We start from the raw sequence: 16,191 nt of genomic DNA, 5'->3' as shown, positions 1-16,191 counted from the left end.
GTCGGGCCGGATCAAGTACCTCCAAAATCACTTTTCAGAAGAGCCCCAAAACATGTTTGTTCAACCATTGGCTCATCCGTGGCTTCTTTAATGCTCCTCCAGGAAGTGTAGTAACAGCAGGGGTGTTGTTGTTTCTTCGCAACAGATGCCAAGGAATGGTTGGATTTTAATTTAATTTTAATAACCGACCGATTAGATTCATTGCAGCACGTTTATTTCAGAAATCAATTTGTACTGTGGCGACACACCCAAAATTTCGATTTACGTAGGAACCGGCACCACCGCAGCAGTCAAGTCATTATGTTGCGACATTAAATTCAATTCCTGTATCCCATTTTGTCGAGGATGCCGATTGCTTCTGTTGTTGTGACATTTAGGTGTTGACTCAATTCTCTCACAACGCCCTCGGCCTGATCCGCATTCTTTCCCCCGCCGTCCGACCAGCCTTGTTCCTGCACTACCAGGCTCTGGGCGGCATCACCTCAACTGTCACTCAAAGTCCCTCTAATGACCTCGACGGCAAGTTCTTCCTCTGCGTTACTGGAGCTCCTCAAGCCTTTTGCGTCAGGCCCCGAGTTAAACAATGTGACGAGCAGCCGGGCGGGTCCATGCCTCACCCCGGGGAGTGGTGCTTTAACTCTCGCTGCTTCTATGCAAAGGTCGTGCTCCAGATGGCCTAATTGTGAGCTGGGGTTATGTAGGCTAAATAGTGGTAACCTTTTTTAGTAACTTTTGGAAATTTGCATACAGAAAACTGAGCAGGTACGTGGATCAAATTTCTGGCTCATAGGCTAACAATGAGAAATTTGCTTTGGCCTTCCTTTGTGGAGTTTGTATGGTCTGTCTCTGCTTGTTTGGGTTTTGTCCCAAAACATACGTATATCCTTGGTGTATTAAAGACTCAGAATTGTTCCTCGATGGTACCGTGAGTGAGAACGGTTCTTTGTGTAAATACATGTGCCCTTCGATTGGTCGGTGATATATTCAGGAGCCCAAAGTCAGCCAGCGTGACACTAATGTGGATTAGTGCTTTAGAAATCCTCAATTCCCTGGCATCCAGTCCCAGTACAACTATGCCTCAATGTGAAGCCTAAATGTTTACAGTCCACAGTAAAGAAATTGGCCTGACTGTTCTAATACTGTTTTTAGCTTGCCCCAGTTCACAAATTCTTGGGTTCACACTCTCTTAACTAATTGGGGCTGCCTGGCAGAGAAACAAAAGATCTTGTCACATTTTGCTGCCTCTGTTTGTGGGGTAAAATAAAAAACAGCCCAACCAGAAACTGTGAACCGATTAGACATGAGCTACCACTCACCCTCCAGACTGCAAGCCGAGCACTTTGGGGTCCAAAATACTGCGGGGCTGCAAAAGAAAAGACAAATGCACTGTTAAAAACTACCACAGGTTCCGAATTACGTGGCCAATCACGAAATGGCTCATTCATAACAAAACACCCCCCACGTTCAGGAGTCAATTCAGGATAAACTAAATGATGGGTGAATAGTAGGAGGAGAAGACGGAGAGCACAGCGGGAAGGGAGGGAAGCACCAAAGGCAAAAATGGACCAAATTATTCCACATCAGTGTAATTTGTGGGCTCAAGACTGAAAATGATGTCGCTCTTGGTGCTTCGGGCCCAGATATGCCTATTGTGTAATGCTCCCTGTTCACTGACCAAAATAATATTACACACAAATTCCTCGGGGGAAAAAAAGGAGTAGCGAAAAGGGTTATGACAGGATGAAGACATGGATTTATTTATTTTTTTACACATGCTGGATTTTCTTTTGAACACCTGACAAATACAGTATCGTGATTTTTCACATTTGGTTTCTGGATGACACATTCCACTACGCTTACACAAACACATGCACATGCGTGAACATCACGTGTACAAGAAGAATAGTGACTTAAAACCTGAGTATCCAAACCACTGCAGTCTGAAAGGAGAAAATGACAGCAAATTCAATCAAGGGCATCTTACTTGCATAAGCAATTAATGAGTGAATAGGGCCATAACTCATTATGTGAGGATAATGGTAATGTCACAACATAGATTTTCTAGTGTATTGCGATACATCATTATAGATTTATAACTGAAAACTCATCAACGGTCTTAGATGCATGCAAATCAAAGGCTTTGTCATTTTCTGGCCCAATTTGATCTTGATTATAATTTTAAAATACATGGCACCTTGACAGGAATATTTTTTATCAGAGACTGTATCGATAAAAGTTGCTACTGAGTAAAGCAGTTAACACACACCTCAAAATGGAGCATATATATTTATATATTCTGATGACACAGAAGGGCTGAGCCAAATGAACAACCATGCACGTTAAATACCTCAGATCAATGCAACACGATATAAACGGCATCTTTGATCGAACGTGTGCACCTGAATTAACAGTCATGTTGACACGCTACATTAGACGAGTTTGGTATCGGATGTCAATTTTGCAGAAGAACCTGCTCAGAGAGCTTAGGCCGGACCGCAGAGATGTAATTAGTCCACAATTGATCGGCATATGATAGATGGTGGTGTTGTCCAAATGTTATGTACCACAAACTACACACAGGTGATCATAAGAGGGTGATTAAATTGCAGCCGTAACTACAACCAATTTTGTTTGCTGTTGACATGCTGTCAAGAGGACTGCTCAGACAATTAATGATTAAAATATGAGAGCACGGAGCAACTAAATCTGCTGTTTTCCCCAGAAATGCAATCACCTAGCAGAAATGTCAATGACTGAAAATGAGGATTGGAAATACTGCTGAAATCATTGCCAATCATAGCAATGTAAACCTTCCTCCTATTTGCTCTGAACAGGAGGAGGCAGTATTGAAGCAATGGGGTTGAACAAACAATATAAGGGTTATCATTTTATTATTATGCAGGCTGACAAGTTAGTCCTGAAACTTGGACAGAACCTACCTCTAGAAAATCTTTTTCAACCAGACAATTGTAATCTTCGTCTTTCAATCAAGGCTGGTGGTTCCCCATTGAGACTTTCATCCTTTTTGTAAACTTGGAATATCAACACAGTGCAACTTCTAGCCTTGCTGTGCGGCGAAAGCCACATTATATCGGATGTGGCTGCACCCAAGCGGAGGAACAGCACTCAGCTGTGTGTGCAGGCAGCGCGGACAGCAATCAGCTAAGCTACTTTGAGCCTCAGCCTGACAAGATTGAGTCATCGCTCGTCCACAGTTGCACGAGATAAAAGCCTTACAGCCGGTTGAGATGAACCTCATTTCACAGGTGCCTTAAATCTCGCAGGGGGCAAAAAGTAACAAAGATAGCGCCCCAGGTCTTTTCCCATGCTGTGGGCAAAAGTGTTGCGCGAGTAACAATGGCAGTAAATTTAGCATCTTGGAACCGACACGCGTGATCACACCTCGTGTAGATCAGCGCTCACCAGAGCAGAAAAGCCTGCTTTTGGCTGATAGCGGGAAATACACAACATTCGCTCCAGGATGAACACACCAGACACACAAATATATGCTGGTGTGTTTCTATTTACTCATACAGGCCGAGGCGGGCGCACATCGGGGAGGAGAGAAAAAAAAATCCTTAGAGCGGGTGAACCAATTGTTACGTAATCAAAAACAAGCCCCCAATTCAGTAATAGCTGCATGACACAAGGCTGTACTACAGAGACAAGCTTTAACCTTGTCTCAAACTGATGGAAGGGATTTTACTGATGCTTAGCACGTCAGGTCACATCTTACTAGAGGATTTGATAATGCCATCATCAAAGGACAGAAGTAGGATAATGAAAATACAATCATTCCATTTTTTTCACAGGGTTGCTAGCAAGTGCATAGAGTGAAACCGAGTCAAAACATTTTCGACGGTAAATTAGCAGTCAGAATTGTCGTTCAACTTTTGTGGCTGCTGCCAGTGGTTTACTTGAAGTGCCAGTGCTGCTCTCAAAAGAAGTGAGGTCATTGGGTTCAGAAAGAATTGTAGGCATGAAACCAGCTAAATAATGGTCTTCATGCTCTGTTGCGCACCCTGGAACTGACACAGAGGGACCACACTGAGCGCGAGGCTACCGGGCCATGCGAAAACTCAATCCCGTTTAGTAAGTGACAAAGGATAATAGTGAGATGCCAAAGGATGACATTTTCAAATGGTGTCATCAATAAAAGCTATCAGCAAGTAACTGTTGTAGCATATTTTAAAATTGCTCTGCTCACACAATAACAAATAGTGCGTTTCATCTGAAATGAAACGAATGCTTCAGTGGGTAGAGTGCTGGGTGAGTCAGAGGGATCAAATGAAAAGTGAATTAATGTTTGTTGTCTTTGCCTATCGAGACTTCAGGGTGTAACATCTGAGAATGTAATTACTGGTCTTGGCAAGCACGATGACAAATCGTTGAAAGGATTTTCCGCAACCTGTTGGGTTCTTTTCAAGTGGACTCGCTTCAATGAGGGTTTTTGTTCTGACACGAGTTAAGCACTTCACCTGCCAATGAGTGTTGGCGAGGGCTACTCAACGGCACTCCTTTGACATGTTGGGCGATTGACCCATGTGTGGTGGCGTGTCTGTAAGAGTCCTCGAGATGACTGTTTATCTTCATACGTTTTTTCATTGACAAACCACACAGTGAGGTAGCGAGCTGTCGTGCATAAAGTGACACTAAGGTATTTCTGGGTGGAGACACTTTCAGGAAGAAGGAACAGACAGATATGGTAATCAGGCAGCTGTTGCGAGTTTAATTGACGTCTGCACATAGCTCGAAAAGCTTTGTTCTTTGGCTCTAAGCTTTGGTTCCTTCGTACTGTTTCAGATGGCGACTGACAGATTCTGCTCTATACTAAGCTCAATTAATGCTGGATATCAACTGCAGGTTTAAGTCACTACTTCCAATTTAGTGTCTGTTCGTTTTTGGACAGGATTTCCCAGAGGTGAGGGACTCGAGTCAGAGCAGATCAGTCTAAAATGCAGGTAATCAACTAAAGATCAGTTCAAGAAAAAATATGTCCTGTGCATATTTAGAAATCTGAGTACTGATCCAGAGCTGATGATGTCAAATTGAATAATACATATCCAAACGAGGGCATATGGGAAAAATGATTACAATTTCTTTTCCTGAAGTCTCAGAGTCCAGTTTAATCCTATAAACTGCCAGTGTCCAAATACCTTTTCAGCCATAATATGCCTTTCCTTGCCATAGTATATGTATGTGTGTGTGGAGGTAATGCCGCTGCCAGGCTGACATCATAAAAACCTCCAAAAATACCACTACCCCAAAGAAAACCTCCTCAGCAGAGGTAATTAAACATCTGTCATTTCTAATACAGCAAACTACTTCCATGAGAATTAACTTGTGACAGAAAGAGAGATGGGTTGGGGACTTCACAGCTCTCTGGGCCCCATAATCATAGCTTCGAAAAGACCCTGGAGTCATTAGTTGCGGGTTGCTTACAGCATTCATTACATGCTGAGACACTGCCGAAGTAGCACCGCAGCATTGAACAAATAATAAGCTCTAAAACACAGGTGTCAAACTCAAGGCCCGCGGGCCAGATACGGCCCGCCACATCATTTTATGTGGCCCGCGAAGACAAATTGTGCATCAAATTCGTGTGTCATTACTAGAATTGCAAATTGTCCTCACTTTTAATAATATATTTTTTTTAATATTTGACCAGTTTTTACTCGTCTGATTTGAAAACGAGTTATTTGTAAGTTTGTTTTGTAGCTTTTACTGTATATAATATGAGGTGCTCATACATTGATTTGGGTTGACAGTCATAATGGCCTTCCGAAAGAAGCTATGGCGACAACGCGGCCCGCGAAAAAAATTAGTTTGACACCCCTGCTAAAAGTTGCACTCACATGTAATCTCAATTTGTTTTAAACCTCAATTTATCATTTTACACATTTGCCGGTTACTGTTGTGAAAATATATCTATATTTCATTTTTCAATCAAAACAGGGTTTACAGGGGATTTTTCCTGTAGCTATGACTTCAACATAACTTTAGATTTTTCACCAGTGTAGTAGTTCCGTAATACCTGGCACCTTGTTCCGATTTACATATAAATTAGTTTGAAGTTACCACCTTGGAAAACAATCCCATCATAAACAGTAAACCCCTGTACTAATCTACCCCAAGACGTCTTTAAATATTTGGCTGCTATTCACAGTAGCTTGTACTTGTCCAAAAATGCATCCGATAAACGAAGCAACTCACTACAGATGGTGCAAAGAGCGCCATAATTGCAAACACACGCATGCATATTCCACCCCTCATTAGCTTGACGCTTCCATCCTATGTAGCCAATGTGTGTACTCTTCATGAGTGCGCTCTGATGCGTGCTGGCTGGTCTGTGTGCGAGCTGTGAAGGGAGTCTCAGCAATGCTGCCTGCCACTCCTGCCAGCTCGCCCTTCTTCAACTGGCTATAGCAGTGTCTGCATTCAGATGCTAATTCACACTCCCAAGGGCATTCTGTAACCAGGTCAGCCTTGCTTGGAATATTTATAGAGGTCTGCCTCTAGTGAAGTTTGAAGGAGGTACACCCTTTTTATGCTTAGTGCAACATTTCTTAGGAAAGTGTGGCTATGTAAAATGCAGTTACAGGGAGAGAAGAGCCCCTGGTATTGACTAGGTGGTAGCCCCAGATTTCAAATTTTACTTATTCAGTCGAGCCGTTTTCACCGGGCAATGTCCGCAAACTTTTAGAGTGTTTGGGTTGTCTCGTCAGGTCTTCGGAAACTTCCCCAAACAGAATCTCGGGCTCAGAATTTCTCCTAAACTTTCAGAAGTACACAGGGGGTCCTCGAGTTATGATGGTACCAACGTACGGCCCTTTAAGGTTACAAACGCACTATGAAATAGTTTCCGCATGTGTGTAAGGTCAAACAGGATTCTGGAGTGCTACTATTAAGGTTCTTTTGAAGCAGGATCATGTCTCTTACTTTATATCCTGTCTCTTTGTGTATTGCAGATTAATACAGTGGAAACCAGCATGAGCATGACGTCGATGGCTTCTGTCAGTCAAGAGGAAAACACGACTAGACAACACATACTAAAAGGAGAAAACTGCTCAAACTGTTCATGTCAATAAGGTAAGAAAAAAAACAGGCAAAAGTCAGTAATCCCCTGCACGGTTTTCTTACAAGTCTTATGCCTGGAGTCTACTGCAAGCCTCACCCCGAACATGCAACACTGAGGGGTGATTCAGTCTGTTAGTGAGTCAGTCTTGTCAAAGTGGCACTTCTTTGTTAGTGGAAATAGTCAACACAAGTTAAAATGCACTGTCAGAGATTACAGTAGTGTGCTGATGATATATTTTATGCAACTGTGGTTTCTGACAGTTGATTTGAAATGTACAGTCCTGTGCCTAAAACTTATAAACCAAATGAGCTCAGCCCTCATTGCCCCAGTAGCCTCTTTACTTTTTTTTTTTTTTCTAACATGGATCAGTGGCTTGCCAAATGCGTTCTCATCTCATGCTGCCAAATAACAAACCATTTAGCTTTATTCACATTTTATCGTGTCCCTCACTTCTTACAAGCAAAATACAATTAGAGGTCATAGTGGTCACTATAAGCAGCTCAGTATGATTTTTTTTTAATTCCAAAGAGTGATGCAAATACATTTTAAAGTGAAGCTTTGAGAGATCAAGGATAATAATGTCTTGGGAGATTTTTGTCTTCCTTGCATATTGTCAGAAGCTACTATGTCAAAGTGATTGTAAACAAAGTGAAGGAGTCCTACCTCCTGCCAGGATCTGTTGCTCCAGTTCAGCCATCTGTTTCCGGTATGCCCTCAGAGCAGCCTCTTTGAATGTCGGTCGGACGCGTTTCTTCGGTGGTGCTTCTGCGGCTACGGGCTTCTCCTCATCTATGTTTTTGCTTTCATCCTCTTCAACTTCCTCCACTTTCTCAGACACCTCGGCTGTTTCCTCAATCAGCTCCTCGATCTCCTCGATTTCCTCTTCACCCTCTTCCATTTCCTCGGTGATGTCATTGTCCTCTGTCTCATCAGGTTCCTCGACATCCAAATACTCCACCATGGCGTCGTATTCGGCCGTGTCCTCGGTCACGTTCGTTTCATACTCCTCACTGTACTCCTCATCAAACTGCTCATCCAATCCGCAGTCGTATTCTAGGACGTGTGCTTCTTGGCTTGCTTCGGTGTCTCTTGTGGTGCTGAAATCTTCTGTGGTCTCTTGAGGGACGTCATTGTCCTGAGAAGCTTGGATGTCCTCGAATGCATCACTGTCCTGAGGAGACTCACATTCTTGCACAAATTCTTCAGTTTCGTGAACATTAGTCCTGTTCTCCAAATTAGCCAGAACCTGTTCCATCACCTCAACGTAGTGGGTCTCACCATCCTCTGATTGTTCAACGGCTTCCATCTCTGCACCTTTTATCTCCGCCTCCTCCGGTTTGTAGTTAACAGGTTCTTTGTGAGCAGGTGTGTCTGGTGCAGAGGGCGCGTTGGAGGTGGAGATTGTGCGGAAACGCCCCATGAATGACGGAGATGGGTTTGTGGGTTCTTCAGGAGGTGCGGGAGTATTCTGAGGGCCAGATTTCCACACAACCTCTAGAGCCGATTTAGCCCTTTGCAGTGTAGAACCAAAGCCAAAACCAAACGACTTTTCACTGAGGTCTATACTGAGCCTGCTGCTCCATGACTTCGGCACCTCTTCGACTTTTTCAGTTCGAATCTCACTCTGACTGCGGTACATAGCTGAGGTTTTACTTTGAGTTTGGTGAAAGCTGTGATTGACATCGATTTCAGGAAATGTTTCCTTCGGAACTGCTTTTGAAGTTTCCTTGTGGGCATCTTTAGCAACTACTTTTGGGCCATCTGGAGAGACTACCTGAGGTGATTGACTTGGAGATGCCTGGGTGGCTTCTTTGAGTGACACCTTTGGGGTCTCTTTAGAAACTGGTGCTTCTTTGATTGGAATGCTGGAATCTTTTTTTGGGAGTATTTTATTGTTGTTGCTCTCCTTGTTCTGTACTTTAGTGATCTCTTTTGGCAGTACCTTCGTAGCTTCTTTGGTAACCTCCTTAGAATCAAGTTTCTGTGTGTCTTGTAGGGGTTCTCTAACCGTGACCATAGGCGACTGCTTCGGGGATTCTTTTGGGGACTCTTTTGGGGACTCCTTGGGAGTTGAAATTGGGCTCATTATCGGGGTGATTTTAGGGCTCTCTTTTGGTGACTCTCTTGGGCTTTGTTTCGGTGTCATCGCCTGGGAAACCTTTGGGGGTGCTCTGCTGACTTTGACTGCCTCACTGCAAATGACCTTAGGCACTACTTTAGCTACATCTTCAGGGGCCGGCTTTGTGGAGTATTTAGTTGTAGGTTTTGAGTTTTCTTTTGGGAAGGACTGAGGAATGTCTTTTGTTGTTGATTTCTTCTCTTTTATAGGCTCTTTTGGGATGGCATTTGAAGTCACTTTAGATGAAGTCTTTGCAGATGGTTTTACAGTTTCCTTTTCCTGTATTTTGGGGGTTTCATCTTTAATTTTAATTTGTTTGTTTGTTGTTTTAGCTATAGCTTTTGAGGTATCTTTAGGTGATACTTTTGAACTTTCTTTTGCTACCCCCTTGGAACTCCCTTTTGACTGACGCACATGTGCTTTGCTGGACTCACGCTCCACAATGGGTGTAATAATGTGGGTAGTAATTGGTGGCAGGGTAGGCTCTCTGTCAAGCATCATGAACTCCTCTTCCCCTTCAAATTGTAAATCAACTTCTTGGCATTTAGTGATATTTTCTGGAAAACCTGGAATGGTAGAGGGGTCAAATGGACTGCTGACCTCTATGGACACTTCCAAACCTGAATCGGCTCCTTGTTCTATGTGATGCCAGTCTTTCCAAGGTGACAGGTCAGCTTGCAGAGAAAGTTGGGAGCCACTGTAGTGGCTTCTGTCCCCAGACATGCAAACGAGTCCATTGCTCACCCCGCTGTCAACAGTCTCAGTTGTCTCAATCTCATTGTGTTCATAAGGTTGATTCTCATGGCTGAGTGGGTGACTGGGGCTAGCATACCAAGAGGAGGCCATATCCTCCTGTTTCCTCTGCCACAGTTCCTGATCTGAGGAGGATAACAGAGAGCAGCCATTGGCCCGCGTAAAGTACTGGCTCTCTGAAAAATCCTCAGAGTACGACTGGCAAAGTTTTGAACAGTCTGATTCCGAGCGGCTGAGTTTTGGCGTGGAATAGTCACTCTGAGAGAGCCAACCAGAGGTCACATCAGAGTAGTAAGCCTTCCCGTGCTTGTCGGGGTCATAGTATGTGTCATCGGCATAGTGAACTGCACCTGAGTAACTCGCTTCCTCCCCTGACCGGCTGTGGTCGTGGGATCGTCTTTTGTCCGATTTGCTCTTGTGAGCGGGCTTTGAAATCACCATTGCATATTTGTTTCTGCTGAGCTCATCTAATTCCTTGTCACTGTCCATGGAATCCCAGTCATCGCTCTCTACTACTTTGTCTTTTGCCGATACCTTAATATCCATACTTTCGTAGGTTTGTGAGGAGGACATTGCTTTGTCCTTTCGCTCTTTTCCTTCCCGAGTTAAGCTGTCGGTCGAAACGGTAATTCCAGTTCCTTTAAGTTTATAGCATTTTTTCAAGACTAAATCCCTGTCTTGGGGTGTTGCAAATATAACTATAATGGGACGAGGTTTGGCGTTAGAACATTCTCGTTGTTGTCCTAACCTGTGAGCAAGCTCAATTTTAATAGTTTTATGGGCATCGGCGAGACCCATTTTATCTTTTAGTAATTTATAAATAAGATGTTCTGTTTTCTCTGACCTTTCTTCGGGAACATTGAGGAAACGCAGAGTAGAATTATTGGCCTGGTGGCTAATTTGTTTTATGTAGTCGTGGATGTCACGGGTTTCCCTTCTTGACTGGACAAATCCAGAGCGAAGTTGCTCGATCTCGCTCTGAACTACTTCCACGCTGCTGGAGATCTCGTCAATCGAACTCTTCAGGGCGTTGACATGGCCACGTAGCTCGGACAGTTCCGTCTCTATTTGGCTGATCCCTTGAAGTTCCTTGAAAATCATCTCCATGACATCCTGTGTCTGACTGATGCATCCAGTGGAGGAGGAGCCGGGTTCCAGAGTGGAACTCTTCTGCTGCCGTCCCGCCCGGTCCAAGGACTTGCTCCGGATGCCGAGGGTCTTCCTCCAGTTGCTCACCTCCGAGTCTGAAGAGACACATTCCTGACTCTTTTTCCATTTCCTCAACTTGCGAAGAGCTCCCAGCCGAAGAGTGTGCAGACTGGAGCGTTCCACTCTTTCACCCTCAGAGCTCCCGTCGGAGGGAGCCAAACTGATGAGGCTCTTCCGGTTCCGTCTTACTGGCATAGTGTGCGATTTATGCTCATCCAGCCTCCGTATTGGCTTCGCGTCGCTCAGTATGTCGGAATAGCTACTGTCGATTGAAAGAACCTCGGGAAATATGCTCTCATTGTTGTTATTCAAAAAAGGGGCGGTTTTAGGGAGTCCATTTGCGATGGCCACGCGATAACTGAAAGTGGGCGACAGGGATGAGCAATCGTTCTTGCCGTCGTCGTCTTCCAGTGATACGTTACGTGCTGAGGAGCATTTGGAGATCTTTTTAACAGTGGTCTTCACTGTATTAGACAGCGTTGGATTGTTTGCATGTAGGTCAGTGGTCAATTTTGTTGGCTCTTTATTTTTACTTCTCTCTTTCTTCTTAATTGGGTTTGCCAATTTCTTTGTAAACATTCCTTTGCAAATCTTTTCAATGTAAGCTGATATAATCTTGATGAGGGTAGAAACCATGGATGGCAACCCTGACGACTCTTTAGCATTAATAAGAGAAGGAGTAGATGGAGAAGAGAACTCTGGCACTGTGAAGATTGTCAACTTGTTTTTTGTTTAAGAGCAGACCACTTTTCACCAGGACCGTAGGTTGATGCAACTGTCGGTGCGGTTTAAATCCAGTAAAGGTAATCCCCCTGAAATGTGAAATAGAAAATCATTAAAGTTCACTTTTGCCCTGTAACATAGATGATTCATTCATACAGCCAAGCAAACATATCATTTGTCAACGGTAAAATGAATGAAAGGCAAAAACGATGACAAATTATTAATTTTCTCAAATCAAGCTCCGGCGTAAGACGAATGGAGTTGTCAGATGCAGTGCAACGCTTTCCATTTATTGATTATAATAGCAAGTATGACGTATGAACTAATTAAACATTGAAAGTTAATGATCTGTGCTGCCATTTGTTTCACGTGCAAAGTCACGGTGTGTACAGCTTAGTATTCGAATCGATCATGTGTTGATAATACATGTGTGCAGCAGACTGTATGCTTGCAACTGCAGCGTGTTGAAAATTTAAACAGTCTGGAGAAGCTGCTGGAGCCGTTTGTTTACCAATGAAAGAACCCGGTCAACTGAGTCGAAAGAGCGGTGTTTGTCATCCAGAGGTTTTGACAGCTGCTTCATATTAGTCCCGGGATTTACAGTGTTGATACGACGGTCTACTACAGCCTCATTCCTACAAAGACCTGCACTTGTCAAAAGAGCTGTAAAGCATAGACTCACTTTTTAGCTTTAATGGAGAAGGACATCAGCATGTACTTTCAGTTGGAGTATGTTGGTTCTTGCACTTTAGATATGAGATTTGACTAGTTGTTATTTTTCATGTGAAACATGGAGGAGTGACATTTATTCGTGGAAGGGTCGAACATCTAAAGTCAAACACATTCGGATTATTTGAACAGTTTTTCCCCTAGAAAAAAATGGTCTTTGTCTCTTCTAGGTTTGCGCCTTTACACTTTTGACTACATTTGTCCAGTTGCTGAAAGTGTCAGTACTTTTTGCCAAACTCTGTTCTATAACATAAAACTGAACAGTAAAAATCACAACGGGACAGAGACATAATAAAATACTCATTTCTAACTTCAATGGCAAAATGATAATGGGAATATGAATTAGATCTCAGATTCGTAACTGTCGCTCCCAAATTAACGTTATTAAAGGTATCGTTAAGTCACAAATCATCCTTAACTTTGACAACAGAGTATATTACTGCTTCAAATGAGTCCAGTGACTTTCTGTAACGTCTGGTTTATGTTCATGATCACCCGCTCTTCTTACATCCTTGTTGAAGCAAGCAAAAGCCAAAAAAAAAAGCAAATTAATGTGTTCATATGACTAAAACTGCTGTGAAGTTCGCTTGCCTGCAATACTGACACCTTTTGTGAAGTTTTATATTACTATGTTAATGAATACAAGTAACAATTTTCCCTCGATATTTTTTTCAAAAAATATGTTTTCAAAAATTCTGATTATTATCGGTTGGGTTCATAGATAACATATCATACACCTTGCATGAAAAAAAATAACGATTTGATATGCCCTGACATTGCCAAACAGACCAAGAAGTGACGTAATACTGCTGTCGGATTCGGTTAGTCAGCGTTGCACTAAGGGTTCTTCGGCACACCTTTCTAGTTGCCTCATGTCGAGTTAACCCATTAACATCATTCCTCCTGGACTTTGTTTCCATTCGAAACATCACAAGCCGTGCAGTTAGAGCCCACCTACACAACTTCTACTGAATGACCTCCTCTGGAGACAGTGTGGGCACAGATAGCACCTGATTGACATCTTCCATCCACTGTTCTTTTCTTTTTATTGGATCTGAGTGTCTGATTTTTTTTTTAACTTCATTATCGTGGTATTAATTCAGGGAGGCCTGGAGATATATAACGCTCTTTATAGTGCTCCATTTTCAACGCCAACTTTCTTTTTTTTATCAGCCAGCCTCATCAGAAATACTTTTTGAGTTTTGATGGCAAGGACTTTAACTACTTTTTTTTACATATTTCCTCGGGGCTCTTAATTGGGAAAAGGACAGACAAAATTAGGCTCACAATTTAGAGGGCGAAAAAAAATCTATTTCTAATTACTGCCACTATTCTGAGTTTTTGTTGTACATTAATCATATTATCGTATATTGCCTACGGTTTGGGTTGTTGGCCCAGAATTATGATAAGAATTCTGAGAGGGGGGGTCCTCAGCTCATGACTGACTTCCTTTAATATGGCAGTGACATAACCTGAATTTTTATAGCGGCTGCACCATAGTGCCACAAAACACTAACCTCTAGAAAATCGAATTTATTTTTAAATATTGATAAGCGATGAAACTCAAATGATGATATTGATGCTACATGTATATTTTGATGTCTGGCTAACGGTAGTTTACCTCCGGGTCCAATAATTGGCCTCGTTGGGCACATCAGTTCCAATCCCTCAGGAATTACTGGAATCCTACTACAAGATTATTTCTGACAATCTGGTTTGCACTCCAGTGAATAGCACATTTATCATCTTGTCTAATGAGTAGTTGTCGGTCATCTCGAATGAAGCATTTCAAAACATCATCCTGAGTAACAAAGCTTCATAAACTAATGATCACACTAATCTACACTCCCCACAACCCTACAGAACTTAATTGCCAGTTTCCCGCTAACTGTTTAACTGCCCAGCTGCAACTTTACTGTTGTGCCTTGCTACCTCATTCATCGCAATCCAATAAAAAAAAAAATGTCCAAAACACTAATCATCTGACCAGCTCACGGCATACCAAAAAGGCAAACACATTCTCATATCCGAAGGGCGGCACAGGTTGATTGCCAATTATCCTCCAAACAACCTCTTGTCTACGAGTGTTGTTGACACCTCCATCAGTAGCATTTCCCTTTCCGAAACAAATACAGCCAGGCGGCTGTTTCACACGCTCTTGATTTCATTCCCTGCTCTTATTTGCATAAAAAGTAAGTTAGTGCTGTTTAAATCCCCAAATGAGCGATTGACACATGGCCTAAATATACGCCAAACTATGATTCCAAAATACTGTACTTTAGCATTTTCTTTAGCATCTCCTCCACACGTCAGCATAGACAAGACAGAACATCTTGCTCCTGGACACGTTTTTAGAAACAGATAAGGAGGTAGCAGGTTGTTTTGTTTTCTACTTGATGGGTGGGCGGGAACTCCCGTAACCAAGCTATTTGTAGACAATCTTTTAAAAAGTCAATTTACTGTGATATATGTCCTTTAAAGTGGGTAAGATTAGATGTCAAGTGACTGATGATCCATAACCAGTTTGATAATACAATCAGGAAACTATCATTATACATTCATCAGATGAACCACTTAATTGGAAAGGGAAAAATATCTAGTTTAATCTCACAATCTAATAAGTGCGTTCCTTTCCAGTGGTTTCCTGTATTGTGACCTGTGCGCTGAAATGAGAGTAATAATTGAATATGATCTGCGCACTTGAATTATATAATGTAATGAGCAGAAAAAGGGAGGATACTGGAGCCAACCTAAAATTGGGGCAAATAAGTGAAATGAGGTCAATTAGAATGAACAAAGTGAAGGTAAAAGGGGTGGGAATAGCTTTCTGTGTTGTCAGTGAATTCAGTCATGAATGGAAGTATGTAAAAAAAGAAATCAATAGACGTTCATCTTTTGAACAAGGGCCGCCCCTCACCCCTCTTCCCGATGTCTCCTGGAAATAGATCCAGTCTCTCTGCTCCCATTTCAGGGATAAGCCTCGCTGCTAATGGATGGTTGCTTTTCAAACATGACGATGTAGTATGTGACCCAATTCGGCAAATCCAGCCGCCCAACAAAACATATTTTGAGGGCTGTCAGAAAAGTTCCCAGACTGGAGTCACAAACGATAAATCCAAACTACAAGTTGTTTTTCCTTCAAATTAACTCCTCTGGGGTCTAATGGGCTTCCCCGGGCCCTTTCTGCCATCCCTTAGATGCCTTTTCATCCTCAGGAAAAAAAACCAATAACTAATTAGTCAGTTCATAGACACAATGTTTCACATTGATTGCTTATATGCAAAATGGTTGCGTCTCTGCAGTGACATCATGTCTGAAATGACAACTAAGTAAAATCTTTTGTGAGCTGCATATGGAAGTAAATGTGTCTGTTTGAATGGCTGTTCGGTCTTTGCGATATCAGTTTGACTAATTTGAATAATACCGAGTTTGGCTGGCCGTCATGTTCCTTTCGACCAGAGTACACAGAAAACAAAAGCCGCGCAGAGCTGCAATATTGTTGGATGCATTGAGTAGCATTGACTTGGCATCCATCCATCTATCCATCCATCCATCCATCCATCCATCCATCCATCCATCC

General features: G+C 42.6%; 1 protein-coding gene and 1 long non-coding RNA gene across 4 annotated transcripts in view; one reads left to right on the top strand and one right to left on the bottom strand.

Annotated features, from left to right (window-relative positions):
* The window catches only part of LOC137840229 (uncharacterized), a 151,213-nt gene that overhangs the window by 56,294 nt on the left and 78,728 nt on the right, over nucleotides 1-16,191 (top strand). The window contains exon 3 of the long non-coding RNA XR_011086733.1: nucleotides 6,969-7,089. This is a non-coding gene — a long non-coding RNA (uncharacterized lncRNA). The remainder of the gene's footprint in view (nucleotides 1-6,968; nucleotides 7,090-16,191) is intronic.
* Nucleotides 1-16,191, bottom strand: part of LOC125966839 (protein unc-13 homolog C) — a 78,946-nt gene that overhangs the window by 59,144 nt on the left and 3,611 nt on the right. For all 3 annotated transcript variants that reach the window (XM_049717317.1, XM_049717318.2, XM_049717319.1), the window contains exons 2-4: nucleotides 7,742-11,971; nucleotides 1,918-1,940; nucleotides 1,317-1,363 (exon numbers count right to left, since the gene is read on the bottom strand). In XM_049717317.1, the coding sequence (XP_049573274.1) occupies nucleotides 1,317-1,363; nucleotides 1,918-1,940; nucleotides 7,742-11,795 (4,124 nt within the window). In that variant the 5' untranslated portion in view covers nucleotides 11,796-11,971. The remainder of the gene's footprint in view (nucleotides 1-1,316; nucleotides 1,364-1,917; nucleotides 1,941-7,741; nucleotides 11,972-16,191) is intronic.

This window comes from Syngnathus scovelli, chromosome 4 (assembly GCF_024217435.2).
Source record: "Syngnathus scovelli strain Florida chromosome 4, RoL_Ssco_1.2, whole genome shotgun sequence".
NCBI classification, from domain to species: Eukaryota; Metazoa; Chordata; class Actinopteri; order Syngnathiformes; family Syngnathidae; genus Syngnathus; species Syngnathus scovelli.
Note: the sequence above shows the minus strand (reverse complement) of the source record. Positions and strands in the feature narration are given on the sequence as shown.